This window comes from Saccoglossus kowalevskii, chromosome 1 (genome assembly GCF_978046115.1).
Source record: "Saccoglossus kowalevskii chromosome 1, keSacKowa6.1, whole genome shotgun sequence".
NCBI lineage: Eukaryota > Metazoa > Hemichordata > Enteropneusta > Harrimaniidae > Saccoglossus > Saccoglossus kowalevskii.
Window position 1 is genome coordinate 10,810,055 of NC_140641.1, and position 16,917 is coordinate 10,826,971.

General features: G+C 35.5%; 1 protein-coding gene across 1 annotated transcript in view; it reads right to left on the bottom strand.

The window, feature by feature from the left end:
- Positions 1-614: 614 nt before the first annotated feature.
- The window catches only part of LOC100373893 (uncharacterized), a 31,228-nt gene continuing 14,925 nt past the window's right edge, over positions 615-16,917 (bottom strand). Inside the window, exons 5-25 of the mRNA XM_085496461.1 lie at positions 16,608-16,852; positions 16,254-16,496; positions 15,644-15,839; positions 15,301-15,509; positions 14,787-14,893; positions 13,113-13,313; positions 12,907-12,978; positions 12,150-12,255; positions 10,594-10,710; positions 9,842-10,023; positions 8,541-8,587; positions 8,336-8,447; positions 4,833-4,942; positions 4,194-4,296; positions 3,754-3,904; positions 3,408-3,547; positions 3,111-3,196; positions 2,869-2,995; positions 2,722-2,763; positions 2,450-2,576; positions 615-1,875 (exon numbers count right to left, since the gene is read on the bottom strand). Coding sequence (XP_085352587.1) covers positions 1,841-1,875; positions 2,450-2,576; positions 2,722-2,763; positions 2,869-2,995; positions 3,111-3,196; positions 3,408-3,547; positions 3,754-3,904; positions 4,194-4,296; positions 4,833-4,942; positions 8,336-8,447; positions 8,541-8,587; positions 9,842-10,023; positions 10,594-10,710; positions 12,150-12,255; positions 12,907-12,978; positions 13,113-13,313; positions 14,787-14,893; positions 15,301-15,509; positions 15,644-15,839; positions 16,254-16,496; positions 16,608-16,852 — 2,758 coding nt within the window. The 3' untranslated portion in view covers positions 615-1,840. The remainder of the gene's footprint in view (positions 1,876-2,449; positions 2,577-2,721; positions 2,764-2,868; positions 2,996-3,110; positions 3,197-3,407; positions 3,548-3,753; positions 3,905-4,193; positions 4,297-4,832; positions 4,943-8,335; positions 8,448-8,540; positions 8,588-9,841; positions 10,024-10,593; positions 10,711-12,149; positions 12,256-12,906; positions 12,979-13,112; positions 13,314-14,786; positions 14,894-15,300; positions 15,510-15,643; positions 15,840-16,253; positions 16,497-16,607; positions 16,853-16,917) is intronic.

Here is a 16,917-nt window from a genome sequence, read left to right on the forward strand (position 1 = left end):
GAATCTCTGATATCATAATCAGAATCTCTGATATCATAATAAGAATCTCCAGTATAATCGGCATCTATGGTTTTATAATCTGCATATATAATATCATAATCAGCATCTTTCATATTAATTCAGAATCACTGATATAATCAGCATTCACGATTTTATAATCTGCATATATTATTTAATAATAAGCATCTGCAATATCACAATCAGTATCTATGATAGCATAATCAGCATCTGTGATATCATAATCAGCATCTATGTTAGCATAATCAGACTCTCTGATATCATAATCAGCATCTGTGATATCATAATCAGCATCTATGTTAGCATAATCAGACTCTCTGATATCATAATCAGCATCTGTGATATCATAATCAGCATCTGTGATATCATAATCAGTATCTGTGATATCATAATCAGTATCTGTGATATCATAATCAGCATCTGTGGTGATGCCTTTCTAGTGTTCTAAGTGGTAACAAACCTAATCAAGTTGCATATATGCAAGGGTTTGCTACTAAAATATATTCTGACATATATCAGTCTCCAGCCATCTTCACACACAGTGATACAACCGTATTGGTGATTACATGAATAATGCAAATACACGTCTATAAACATATTTTCACCAAACACATTTATTAAATACATCCACGGTGAGGTTAAAGATTATATTTGTAATGACAGAATTATGTTAAAATTCAAAAGTGATATATATATATATATTATATTCGCTTATAAAACTTCGTTATCATATCTATGTGAATATATAACACTATATATATTATAAATAGCATGCACGAATAATGGACGGAAACTTCAAAGACGTGGTGACCATAATCGGCCACTTATTAAATAATCTTATATGATATATGAATAGAATTATCGTAGATATTTTTATGAAAAAAAAAAACTAAATATAATATTTCATGAACAATATACAAGCCAGAAGCAGTGAAATGCAAATATAAAAATCAATAACTCCAAATAACAAAATCACTGACGCTTGGGCATCCATATTAAATATGCATAGCGACGATTTATTAAGAATACAATAACGACGAATTCAACAGAACATTCCCCTAGGTATCATATAGGTATGATATAATATGACACAACAAGCGAAAAAGAACACCCCATTTTGAGAAGAAAAACTTAACACCATATAGCGATGCCAGGCAATAAGAGGATTTACAGCAGATCATATGTTATTTAATAATGGATATCGAATATGCGAGGCTATTCTATGACTATAATTATAACTTGATACACTACAACAATGACGTCGATCAATGAAATACATACGATATTTAATGTCAGACAAATCCCATCAACAAATATTTGTAAATGTTCCCTACCTTAGTTTTCACACTATTTACACCGGAAGCGGGGTATTCCCTCTCTTATTTTTGAGAACAATGTTTACATTTTTTTACATATTAAAAATTGTCACCATGTTTAAATATAATATACCAGTTATTCCAAAGACATTGTACACCGAATCTACAAATATGCCATCCATTGAACAGGCATGATAATTGTCTTGTATCCCAGATTCTTTGCAATGTATTGGGTTGTCAAAAATATCCGTCAAAAGGTTACTTGATCATTTATACTGTCACTTGCTCATATGGTAGTGTATGTGTGAACGGTCTTTTGCTACATATTAACAACCTTCATAGCACACGCATGGTGTTCAAATAATAACTACTATTCCTCTTATTTGTAAATAAATACAAACAACAAACTTGTGATTCAATATTGTCGGAGTAAAAGTTAGTAACTTATAACTACACTTTGCGTTCAGTTTTGATTACATAAAACATAATGTCTAATACGTAGCAGTTTATTCTTTCCATGCGTGTTTGTTGTTGAACGAACCTGCAAAAAAAGATATAATACAGTAACAATGAGACATGACAGTATTCCGTTGTTCTTTTAAATATATGACTTTGTTACCATCAGCCAAACGACGTTGTCTTGTTGTTGTCGTTATTGACAGCTATACCAGATCCTTTAAAAAAGTCGTAAACTACTTACACAATTTAATATAACGATGAAGCAGGGACAATTTATGAAAGTCCATTAGTGTATAATAGAGCACTTTATACCAGATGCATTGTAAATGAAACCAACATCACGGTATATCGCATGTAGTTGAAACATCAAAAATGTTTCAGTGCATAGGCCGTACACGAAAATTTTGAATTTTTCTGCATACACAAAATGTGAACATTATTCGTAGTACACCAATTATCTCGTTTTTTATTTTACGTAAACTAGTTGAAAAATTGTAATCAGATATCCAATTTCATTGAGAGATGGTTTTCGACTTTTCAAACCAATCTACATCTATATCATTTTACATTGTCGAAAAACGTTAAGAATCTTATCAAGATTCAAAATCCGAGTGTTTTGTGAAATAATTGAAGAGTGAGCGTGATTGCATCCATACCTTTATATTTAGCATCTGTCGTAGCCTGTGTACTTTCTGTCAGCGTCGATGATGCTGTTCCCATTGAAGATGTATGGATGGATGAAGATGCCATTTTTTTGTACTTCTTCAAGAAGATGGACTTTACCTGATTGAAAAGAAGAAATAGTTTTAACAATATCAACAAAATCATTATATAAGTGAATGAGTATTCGAATGAATATGTGTTGATTTCAATGATTGCTGGTGAATATACAATTGTTTGGTCGCAAATAAAATAAGTGAGTGCTCACCTCTTCATTTGTCAGGCAATGGCATATGAATATAAACACACCCTGAAACAAGAAAATGAGATCAAAAGAAAAGTCAATCATAACTCAATTTTGCGCATTATGGCTAGAGTTTATAATATGTACACATTATTTTGACTAATTACACACCTGGAGGGAGTTGCAGATCACAAACAAATACTGGAACATAATAGTATGTTCGTTTACACTGAATATTCCAAATAACCAGGATATACCTAGCAGTGGTTGGAGCATCAGAATTGCACGGATACCAGTTCTGAATTCAGGAAACATAATATTAGTTTTATTATTAAATAATAGTTATATTTTAGTTATAACTGTGTATCGGTTTAAACGCTTGGATAAAGTGAGGAATTGTCAGATATACTCACCGAATACGTTGAACTTCGGACTTGTCTGCATTAGCCTTCAGCGTCATAAAGACACGAATTACTAAGATGAGAAGTACCGTATTTATCTGAGAAATAGATTATCATTGAACATAGTTTGTGTTAATAATATAGTATTATTTAACAAGTAAATTGTAACTTTTACAAAATCGTGTCTCGTGTTTCAACGTGAGTGTATATACGTATTGAGACTAGCAGTTATGGAATATAAAGTATTTAGAAATAATCACGTTTTTGAAATTACAAACATGCAGTCGTATACATGAAACATTTAATTACCAGGATGATTGCCAGTACAGGGCCAATAAATGCCCAGCTTAAACCAGCTTCTGTAGCGAGCCAGCATTTGCCACTTCCTTCAGCACCATAACCATCATACCGAATAGCAAACGTTACGCCAACAATAACAAGAGGGAGTCCTAGTAACAAAGAGGTAATTAAAATCGACTTAAAGTATAATTACACATTGTGCATAACTAATGATGTAATATGCGTCAAAATGGCTATATGCTCAGAACACACGATAATACCAAATGTATTATTCTTATACAGTTATCATATATATCAGATTACATACCCAGTACTATGTTATTAGATTCCAGATATCGCAACAGTTGCTACTTACCCCATCCCAAGAGGAGGTAAATCCATGTTTTGATATGTCTACCAAACACCATTGCTGATTTCATGTACAGGTGGATTCCTTCTACAAGCATCCACGCGAAAGCCGCCAAGAAGAAATAGTGTAGCAGGACAGCTATGGCTGTACAAATGGACTTGTGAATGAATAGTAAATTGAGATGTTATAAATCGTTGACTTGACATAGACAAAAGATTGTGGTTTTCGAATGTGATAATATAAACGGGGTAATTAAGAGCAATTCAACTTGTAATGGCTTCGATAACAACGTTTACGTATATAGTGAGACACACAAAAGACACATTACGGGTAATGGCGACAAAAGCATTTTAACGCTGAATAAACGAGTCGCTGTAACGTTCTAATTGCTGCAGTTCATATCTAAGCGGGTAATATACGCTTGCAGCCAGTGTAGTCTTACTAACCGAATTTGATGTCGCATCGACGCCGCTAATGAACAACACCTGTCCCATCAATAACGCCATTGCAAGGTTAGAATGTAAGATAATTCGTTCAGATTTCAATAACCTGTCAAAGAACGATACACGTGGTTAGCTGTGATACGTATCTATACAGTACACTGAGCGATCACATTTAATAGAAAACAAAATAATTTACAGTGATGTACGCATACATGTCAGCCATCATTCACCATTTGCTGGAAAATGAGAATACAATAATATATGTATATAATATTTTGTAATCCAATATAGTTTCAATCAGGCATACTTTAATACATCTAAACTAATCCTCATTATTCAATAAAATCGCCCTCTTGTGACGATTCTGTGACGTTAACGTGAAATATACAACACTGTTCAGCTGTGAAGTCGCGACAATATCGACGTAACGACGGGGATCATTATTCTTATTCAAGTTTACGCCACAAAAACACTTCACCGTTAGATGGCGCAACTCACAAGAATGGCAATTTGTATTGAAGGTCGGTAACACCAAACGTATTTTAAATTCTTGTTATATGTTATACTGTCTATAACTAGGCATGGCATGAGACACCAATCAAAGTGCAATGACAACGACACGTCGTACGATATCACACTTACTTTCCAAGCAAATAAATCAGCAGTGTTATGACAAGACATAACACGGAAATACTCGTTCCAATATATGTCAGATATTCCAAGACATCGTCATGAACTCCAAGGTCAATCGGCTACAGAACAAAAATATTCAGTGAATATATTTGGACGAGGACAATACAAACGTTGTATTCGTAACAGCAATGCCTAAAAGTCTACCATTATTCATGGTATGCAATTTTTATTTCGCGTTTTAAACGTATGCTAGGTGTTCTATATTAAAGGGCGGTGAATGTTGCACAGACCAGCGAGTACAGACTGATACGTTACTAAGCTCAAACAATGGCATTTCCTTGGCGATTGGAAGGTATCGAAAGAGTCACGGGCGGTAATTAGTACATCTTGCACCCAGGTCAAAACTCGTACTCATGATTTCCATTGGAAGGGCGCATTGGATTGTGGGGGAAAACAATGTTATATTAAGTGTCGCACATGCGCGGCATGACAACCCATGCCCTTTAAACATATGTATTTGAAGTGTATAAATCATATAAATAGCCATTTAAATAACAAATATATTAAATTGTCAGTAAAAAAATATATGTGTACGTATGATGTGACAATTAATAAACATTACAAGTAGTCTAAATATATTGCTTGTGCGTCCAAGCGAATGTAAATATATATTACTGCTACGGGTATCATATAATTTCTTATGATGACTTAATTATTGAGAAAACATTGCCCATTTGTCTATTCTATTGTAATCACACCTTCACTGAGATACCGTGTCGCTTTAAATGTCATATTCCTTTTTTGTGTCACATAATAATTATGTTTATCCACAACAGCGCAAAGGAAATTACGTCACTAAACTTTGCAATATTCCACGATGATAATATAATATTAATAATGGTTACTATGAGAACGGCGTAAATCTGTCAAAGAGCAAATTGAGAGAGATCCTACTTCTTCTCAAACTCACACTTATCTTCCGCTCAAACTCACACTGCCGCCCAAACTGTATATTACCACCATCTCAAACCCACACTTATCTCTTGCTTAAATTCGAACTTACATTTTCACAAACCCACACTTATCTTCCTCTTAAACTCACACTGGCCCTTCTCTCATCCTGAATTGACACATATCTCATTTTCAAACTCACACGTACTCTTCGCTCAAACTCACACTCATCTCCCGCTTAAACTCACTTATATCCTTCTCAAACTTGCACTTGTCTCCTGTTCAAATTCATACTAAACCTTCTCTCGAACTCATACTTATCTCCCGCTCAAACTCACATTTAACCATTTCTCAAACTCACACTTACCCTTCTCTCAAAACCCCACTTATTTCTAGCTCGAAGTGACACTTATCTCACGCTCAAACTCACAGTTACACTTCTCTCAAACTCACAGTTACACTTCTCTCAAACTCACAGTTACACTTCTCTCAAACTCACACTTATTGCTCGCTCAAACTCACACTTACCTCTTGCTTAAACTCACACTTATCTCCCGCTCCCACTCAAACTCACACTTACCCGTATCTCAAACCCTCACTTATTTCCAGCTCGAATTGACACTTATTTTACGTTCAAACTCACACTCACCCTCATTCAAACTCACACATACCTCCCGCTCAAACTCATGTTTACCCGCCATTCAAAGTGCCACTTACTCCCCGCTCAAACTCAAACTTACTCCCGTTGAAACTCACACTAATCTCATGCTCAAATTCATACTTATCTCATGATCAACACTTATATCCGATCAAACTTACACTTATCTCCCACTCAAATTCACACTAATATTCCGCTCCAACTCACACTTACCTCCCACTGAATCTGACATCTCTTGCTGAAACTCACACTTATCTCCAGGACAAACTCATTTTAATCTCCCGCCCAAACTCACAATAATCATCAGCATAAATTCACCCTTATCTCTCATTCAACTCATACTCAAAGTCACACCTATTTGCTACTCAAATTCGGGACGGGATGCTCAAACTCACAAATATCTTCTGCTAAAACTCATCTTGTGTGCTCAAACTCACATGTATTATCCATTCTAATACACTCGTATCCCCAGCTAAAACTCACACTTGACCTTCTACTCAAACTCACATATACCCCCGCTCAACCCCAAACATATGCCCGCTAAATCTTACACTTAACCCATGCTCAAACACTTTATATTCGTTCAAACTCACAAGTACCCCTGAAACTCATAATTATCGTCGATCAATCACATTTTTTTCCACTCAAACCAATTTATCGCCTGCTCGAACTCGCACTCTACTCTCGCGTAAACTCACATTATCTCAGCTCAAACTCAAACTTATTTCCCAATCAAACTCGTACTTATCCTATGCTCGAATTACCGCTTATCCAGAGTTCAATCTCGCTCAAACGATACTCATCTCCAGCTCAAACTCTCACTTATCTGTCAATCTAACTCTCACTAATCTCCACTGAAACTCCACTCAATCTCACTTGTCTTCTATCAAACTCACAAAAAGCTTCAGCTCAAACTCAAACTTACATTTCACTAACACTTATCAGCCGCTGAAAATCACTTGTATTTCCCTTCATACTCACACTTATCTCATGGTCAAACACACACTTATTTTCCGCTCTAATTCAAAATACCTACAACTGAAACTCACATTCATCCCCCTCAAACCCATTTATCTCATGCTCTAACTCAAATATACCTCCCGCACAATCTCACTTATTTTCTGCTCAAATCACACCCATCTCCCTCTCAAACTCCCACTTACCTTTCGATCAAACTTTCACCTTTCTCTCACTGGAACTCCACTCAATCTCACTCCTCTTCTTCTGAAACTCACACTTATCTCAAGGTCAAACTTATACTAATCTCATGCCCAAACTCACAGCTATCTCCCGCGCAAACTCGCACTTATCTCCGCTCAAACTCACATTTATCTACCGCTGAATCACACAAATATTTCCACACAATCTCACTTAATCTTCAGTTCAAAACACACTCATATCCCGCTCAAAATTTCTCTTAACGTCCAATCAAACTTACATCCCAGCTCAAACCTGTATCACTTATCTCCTGCTCAAACTCATATTCGTTCAAACTCACAATGAGCTCCGTTCACTCTCACGTGTCTTTTGCTCAAACTCATGCTTATCCCCGCTCAATCTCACTTATCTTCCATTCAAATTCACACTTATCTCCCGTTGAAACTAACACTTATCTAGTTCTCCTGCTAAGACTCATTTATCGCCGTACATCGCGGCGTTCTGAATACAATGACTCGTATTAGTTGTTTTTAAGATTTCTCTCATTTACAACTTATAATATCCGATTTCATAAAACTGGGACTGAATTTGATTCACTAGTTGATCGTTTTTCCTGTCATATGTGGCGATTTCCAGATTAGCGATTTAATTTGTACAGTTCAATGGTATCTATGTTTAACTCATGATTACGTATATTTAGAATGTTCCAATTGATAAATAATTTAAATATTCATTAACTTCTTACCTCAGTGAATTGCATCAAAATTGCAAAGTTAGTAAGATGATTGCAATGACACACGGTATGTGATGAATTACTGGCATCGTCATCCAAATAACATCCAACAACTGACCACTCACTTAACAAACGAGATAAAACATCATTATAAGGTATTCCGTGTAAAATAGCAGAAAAACAATCGTAACTCAATTTAACGAATATTGACAGTCACCTGATATCGGGATCCCAGAATGCACATCGTTGGGATTCAGTTGGATTCTGTAGAATAAATATAAATAATGTCTCTCAAATAGCGATTAACTCTTCTCCGTCGTCGCGTCGAATGTTCCCCCACCTAGGTAACCATATTATTCGAAACAATACACACGGTGATGTGAAAGATGACACACTCGCTGAGTTATGCTCACCAGAGTTATTACCGATTGCACTGAAGTAAACATACTGAACTTTTATGCAGTAAGGACAATACATGATACTGCCGGTAACTATGGTACAGTGCATCACTGTTTGCAGTATGTTTGAAACGCAACAAAGGAAATACACGATGCAGCCATGCGCGATACACGTGATGTCGTTTTAAGTAAATGATTGATGAAACAGATAATATAAACATGGTACCCATCCATGCGAAATGTTCCGTGACGATTTTTTCAGAGACAAGCTGCATCGAAACATACGAATCAAAATGATATGTTCGCACGCAACCAACACTGTTATTCGTACTTAAACGATTGCGCATATCATGTACTGTGGTGAATCACAATCCCCATTCATCTAACTACTTGGGTGTAACCGGTCCATAATAATAAAAAACACAAACATGTGTTTACTTGAGTGGGTTATCATAATGATAACTTATCTAGTTACCCGGGTCTAAGTTACCAATTAAAACAGGACAACGACCAAGCTTTTGACACTCGTATAAATCGACACGAGGTAGTAAGCGCCCATAGGTACCAGATACCAATCTCCTTTAGGAAGCCAATATTTCCACATACATACACGTTTATACATTTAACTCACAGATAAATCTGAGCATCTCTTTCAACGTTCGATCAGCGTATCAGCATATAAGAGGCGAACTCAAGAACGAAACGATCGTAAAAATATCATAAACGAAAAAAGGGAATGCGCGTAAAACTTATCAAAATTACAGGCACAACATATAAACAAGAAACTCAAAATTTGAACTCGCAACTGGGCAAATGCACTGAGCTTATCGGTAGTGTGCGGTTAAATGCCTTGGATCAACATAACAAAGACCTGTATACTGTAATTAACACTCTTTCCTAATTATCTTATTTTGAAACATGTTATAATAACATTAATGAATAGATCTTATCTATCGCGGCTGGCAGCTGATCCAAGAAACGCATTTCCTTAATTATTTCAAAAATCTGCGATTTCTTGATGAACTCTCTCCATGTTAGTATCATTTAACTTGATTCCCAATATTTGTTTACCACAATCCAAATACCGCTTAAGAAAAACAAATACATATCATGGCTTTACCTCTACGTTTTGAAAATAAAATGTGATAACATCTTCCCCAAATTCACTCTTCTCACCATCATCTCTTGTGAATGATACGGAATACATCAAACTGTTGAACTTTTCTGAGGTTAAATCGTCTACAAATGCACGCTTAGATGACGTGACGTATAACGTTTTCACTACCAATACGCCTAATGTACCTACAACGATAAGGAGTTCAACCAATTAGTCACGTAGACAACATGCTGATTCTAATAATTCGAATTGTTACTCGTGTGGCGATTATATTAAATACAGTTATTGATAATATATAGCGGAAGGACATGTTGCGGCCAACATAAAATCTATGTCAGAGTGAACTTTTGGCGTTGTGCCATTGTGCCACAGCCAACCGAATGAAACGCTGAATAAGTGATGCCCCGCAAAATAACTATTTTCAGTTAAAGATGCAACACAACTGACGCCAACTTTCATATGCATTTATTGCCAAAGTACAAAGATGATTCTGTTTCAAATACTCTTAATGATCGGTTTATGCAACAAATCTCGGACACACTGAAAACAATACCGATTTATGCACATGTTTTTTTTATTGAAAAACGAAACAATTCAACTTTAAAATAGTTTACCATTCGAATTGCCGGCAAAACTGAACAATTACATGATAAGCTTCACAGTTGTTTCATTCACCAAACAATGTGAGACATAATGGAGATAACTGAATGTTATATACTGTAAATAAAAGTACATGCAACCTATTCAAACTGTACCTTTTGATTGGCCAAATATTTCCTTTGGTAATATAATTGAACTCGAATACTCCGATCCTTTTACTTCAATGTAATAATCCTGTCCATTTGGATTAATGTCACGAAATATATGCACATCTACAAAATAATAAATACGAATAGTAATGACTGAGTATAAGTAATATCTCCGTAGTCAAATAGTATATATCAACACGAGACAAATATACAACTAACGTATAGTTCATGAGTCATGAGCGGATTCGACTAAGTTCTACGGCGAATCATATATATATATATAGTATTGTATATATAGTATATATATATATATATATATATATATAATACGGCGACGGATGGGTTTATATATCTGAATATTAATCACCTTCATCTTTGAATTGTATCTATGTAATGGAATGATTCAGTTTGTACACTCAAATAAACCATTCATATCCATTCATTTAATGAATTATAAAGCATACGTTTCAATTATTTCCTTTCAGCGGCCTTGATATTCCGGTTTTATTTAGAATTTACCTGTTATTATCTAATGTCGTGTTTAATTGAACTTTCAGTAACTACTTCCACTGTAAATGCAACTTCCAATTTCCCATCGACACTTTCCTTTCAGCGTTCATATTCCGCCATTCTAAGTACTGAATCATAACTTCCTTTCCCGTTTTAAAGGTGATTTAAGTTTTCATTCTGTGTGTTTGAGTTAGTTAGTCAATCACTTTTATTTATATATAATGATTGTTGTTTCTACATCAATTGTGGGTTATAATAGTTTTCATGATGCAATTATCGACATTTGATACACAACGTTGTCATGAAAATAAACCCAAATGTACAGTCAGATCAACAAATATTACAAATACAAAAGACGTCTGGTTTATATATATATATAAGTAAAGAATTACTTATTCAGGTAAATAGCATGAATAGGACCAGTTACTACCTAGTATAAACAGAGATTGTAATATACAGTACGCCCGCTTTCGAAAAATAACGATTGATGAATGCAAACCACATATTAGACTCATTATTCATGGGCGAGTATACATCATTTTTAATATATTATCTCAAAACTAAAACTCTTTGGTACTCGCCTTCCTTAAAAGTGACGTGTGATTGACGCAAATGCGCATTAGTATAAAATAGAAGCTTTTTAACGGTGATCGAGTCAACAGGTCGAGGGCTTTCACCTCAACATAAATCCCAAGACACCGCTGTTTAAATATGCTTGTATCGCACCTGAGTCGAGTTATCAAAACGGCGCACAAAAAACAAAAGCAAAACGACATTTTAATATTAATAATAAACAATAATTATCTTCAGTCATTTACAAAAATATACTGCAACGATCGCCAATTTTACTTTTTTTTTATCTTTTTTAAATACGCCATACTATTTAAATTTAAGTTAATAAAATGAACGATCAGACAAAAACAACTTAAATTCAAGCATTCAAAACACTCTATTTTATAACACATGCACATAAATGCTTTCGTCATCTGTTGATTTCCCGAATCAGAATAACTAGGCAGTTAGTATAGACCATATATGGTTGAATGACATACCTAAATTATCTTTAGTAAAAACGTCTTCATTCATAAGTTCTGAAGTAGCTAATGAACTCAGTGTATCCGTTAGTTCGAGTATTTCGGCAAATGTTTCATCGCTGATCTGAAATGTACCATGCGTTATCATTATAATATTTGTATTCAATTTGCAATGTGAGGTATTAGAAATAGATAACTACTACATTGTATTCGAGAATATGTCAAATGTATTAATAATGATTCAGACATTTATGTATAGCATTTAAATATACAACTTCCACACACATAAAAACAATCGTAGATAGATCAGTAATCTTATTTCTGGAATAATAGTGAAAAAGCAAAATATCTATAAATCTAAGGACTCATTCCTAAGACAAAGTAAACATTATAAATTGTTATATTTGACTATCCTTTTTATTAAATATTTGTAAAACGAAAATAACAACGGGGAATATTTTTTTCTATCTATATGCGAACTTCATAACAAAATATAACATACACAAGATAAAACAGGCAGTGTGTCCATAATATTGAGCACATGTTGTGTGAGTTATGGCTGTAATAACTTGGTGAGATCCATGATACCCGTAAGGCCAACGTTCAAGCGTGCTCAATTGACTGTTTATACCATGATTGCTGAAATGTATGTTTGAAATCGATCCTTCGCGACATTAGAACGTTCGAGAGTATCAGTGTGCGTATTGCTGTAAAGTCATAGTGTTTTATTATTAAATTACTCCAATATTAAGTGTAATTTTTTGACATTACTTACATCATTAAGCAATGCTTCTTGATTATTCTCCAAAAGAACAAAATCGCACAGCCACAGCAATTTCTGAAAAAGCTAAAAAATAATGTCTTTTTATCAGTTGAAAAGGGTCAGTTTACCAAGTAATGATATTTGGTTAAAAATAGTACGAGCAATTACATATCAATAAACAAATCCCGAATTTAAATTGAAATCGAGGACAGTATTACCTCGAAAATATCTTCTGATGTACTACTCATTCGAGCTAATGCCATGACAATGTCAACTAAGTATGTAATAGCCGTAGAGCTCAGTTGTTCTAACGGGTCTTGAAGTAACGTCAACACCTCTGTTAATAGACCAGACACAGTTTTCTGGTCTACACTCCCGCTGCTGGTAACTAAAGTGTGTCGTATAGTTTCCAACGCCAGCTAAGTAGAAAACGTGAACGATTCATTAGCGCATACTGAGTGCATATATGGGATGTCTTATAATACTAGACGATTAAGACAATACATGTTGACAGTTGGGGGAATTTACATCGACGAAATTTCAGACAAACTTAAACTAACGATTCATCGTAATATACTAAGTCCAAAATATCCTTGCTGTAAAACTGCGTTTCATTCAATCACTCATTCATTACACGTAGACGGTTCTGTCGTTTCGATGGCGCGATATTATAACAAATACCACTAGGGAATTACTTATTGCCCAGGTCGTATTCTGCACCATTAACAGTAAGTCTTGCATTGTTAAATATTTCATGTCGGATTCGTGCATTTTATGCTGATTCAAGACAATAACATTGTCGGTAGTGATACACGTCACATGCCACTTCTCGATCTTCGGTTACGTGGTACATTTATTACATCTAAATACACTGCATGCAATTGTTCGCTCTAGCAACGTAATTACCATCGCAAAATTGGAAAGTATATATCGATTTCCCTGTCCCATGTTGGTACTGGTGTATTAACACTTACGCTTTTATCCCTCAATATTATATAATTATTAGTCATCGTACATGCTGATTTGCCTAATTAGGAAGCATCATCTCTGTGTGTGGCTTGGATTGCGAAAAGAAAAATGTCACTCACATTACTCTCATGTGGCCTAGGTGATATATATATATGTAACATGGATGCAAGACACATGGGGCTTCATGATTAAAATACATTGTTAGTTAGTCTTTTTATGGACATCTGAAAACGGAACGAACTAAATAAAGCAGATCTCAGTCTCGAGGATTATTAATCACGTGCGTAAATTAGCATGCAACTTCATTTCAAACGAGTAATATCAATACATTGCCTCGTGGTATCCCTGTCAATAATGTTTATCTTATACCTAGTATTGCTCGACCTCGTAACGCTATAGGAAGTGCGCCCTCACATAAAGGCAATAATTTCAGGAATTACGCCAGACCCAGCGAGCCTGGCTTTCATCGCTCAAAACACAAAGCGTCATTCTAAATTCGCCCTGTGTTTGAGGTCACGCCGTAGTAAAATTACACTTATAAGCTACAAGGTAAAAACTGTATGGACTAGATACAGCTTTTGCTGCCCTTGGTCGTTCTGCTTACACGCCCTCGCAAGCTCGGCGCTCCCACCGCACGATCTCGGGCCACAAAAAACGTATCCAGTCCATAAAGATTATCGGTGTACCACTTTTTTCCCTACACACATTGGTGAGGAGGAAGTTTAATGCAAAGGCTGCCAGTATATTCATAAATGAAACAACTAAGAAATAACTTCCAGCCTGCACTACCAGATTGAATATCATCTGACACCACATCTGCCAAATAGTGTCAAGAGCACATACACTATTTTATTTTAATATAATGTTACCTTTGTCACCCGGTTAAAATGTGTGTATTTGGCAGTTGAACACATATAACTCACCTCCGTGTCTTTTGTAGTACTAGTTGCATCTATAGGTAGTGTTGTTCGTGAAAAAGACGTATCCACTGTATCCGCAATAGTTGGGGCAACAGTCGTCGGAAGAACAACTGCAAAATATATTATACATACGTACACGTAGTTAAGTAAACGAATGTGGTTTTTATAACATGATAATACACGTACCTAACATGCATGATTAAATTATCTACATACATGTATATTGCAATAAGGGCATAATTCGTGAGTAATACATTTTAGTGTAGCTGTCAAGTATGGGCTTGATATCAATATAAACTACGCGGCTTGCTGATAATGAAACGTTTGTCTCTTAAATTTGTTACAAAGATTATTGAACACGACCATCAGATTTTGAACACTTTGCAATCTCTTCAGATGATACGCTTCTAATCAAGAATATACGTAGATATTGGCGGAATATGTCAAGAACGACATACCACATCAGTTCTAGATCGTATACGAGTAAACGACGTGTGGGTCTTATAAAATATCGTACCTTCAAATTCGCAGACTCCCGGAAACGGTAACACACAAATAAACTGTATCCATCTTCCATATTCTGCTTTCCCAATATATGCACATTCCTCTGAGCCAGATGGTATAATGTTATTTTCCCAATGAGTATATGTAAGTGAAATTCCATCCACAGTAACCCATTCTGTTGATACGGATGAGTAGTGTATGCCAATTGCTACACGATCAACACTAGAATAGTCACAAGAGAAAACATATTTGTGAAAACATTCTAAACTTGAAATAGTAATGACCACCAGATATATAGTACGAGAATTCATCTGTATTGGAAGATATGGCTATAAATCTCCTTAATGTATAATTACCTAGGTTTGTTTTGGAGCATTTTGGTGAAGATGAATTCCCCTTCAAGTTCATCATCAATAACTGCAAGACTCGCATTATGACTAGCCGTGCACATTGCCAGGGTCGACTCTCTGGACGCGTCAGCGGTAAACCAGTAACACATATGAGTATCCGGATTATAAAATGAACCAGCAGGAGGGTTGTCTACGGGACATGCTGTCGTGGATATACGGATAAACGATGGTCAAAGTACGCACGCAGCAGTGTGATGTTAAGATGAATTTCAGAATGCAATTAAATAACTGAGAATGTTGAAAAGGCTGCAACACTATTCAGTGCAAAAGATGGATGGATCTAGAAAAATCCAATAATGATGCTAATGACGATGACTGTAAATTGCCTTAGGAAAAACATTTTTACTATCTAGATACTATTTGCCTATTTTAATTAGTTTTTCGATTGTAAATTCTACTCTTTTCTCGAAGTGAATATATTACGCAGCCATTTGAGTTCATCAAGCTAAAGACTTATGTATACATTGTTACAACCCAACAACAACCACGTTCTTTAACATAATAAAATGCAAAGCAGTCGAATAAAACACATAGCAGATTGGAACATAATAGTTACCGATATTATCCTGCGATACACTTGGTATTATAGCGTTGACGACAGAGTCTGTAAGGTCCGCAGTTTTACCTTCTCTGCATACATAAAGACGAAGTGTGGAGCAGTCGGCTGTGTTCCATGTGCCGTATTTAAGTTCTAACGCGCATTGATCACTTTGAGGTGCACCTGCTACCCACGTGGGACTGGGCGATATTCCGTCAAAACATTGAATGCCAGAACCTACCCATAATGCACCAACCCACGCTGCAAACAAATACTTTGTATTACATTTAATTAAAGAATGGATTTATATAGATCTAATAATCTAATGACTTATAAAACTACGACAAATCACTAGAAGAATGTAAAATGTACCTCCAGCATTATATTTGCACATAATTGTATGTTCAGAGTTATCACAGCTAGTGTCGTGCATCTTCCCGTAATGTCCAGACAACGACGTAGAATCGTAAATAATCACCGCGCAGAGCTGTTCATCAGCGCCATCTGGTTGTTCCGATGCCCAGTCAGTGTAAGCCGGTGTTTCGCCGTCCGACAAATACACCCATGTAGCAGAACTATCTTTGTTCTGTCCAATCCACAGACCATTGCTCCATGAACTAAGTACATAGAATATGATAATAACTATTAAAATGAGTAAGGAAGAAAATTGAAAGCTGATGGT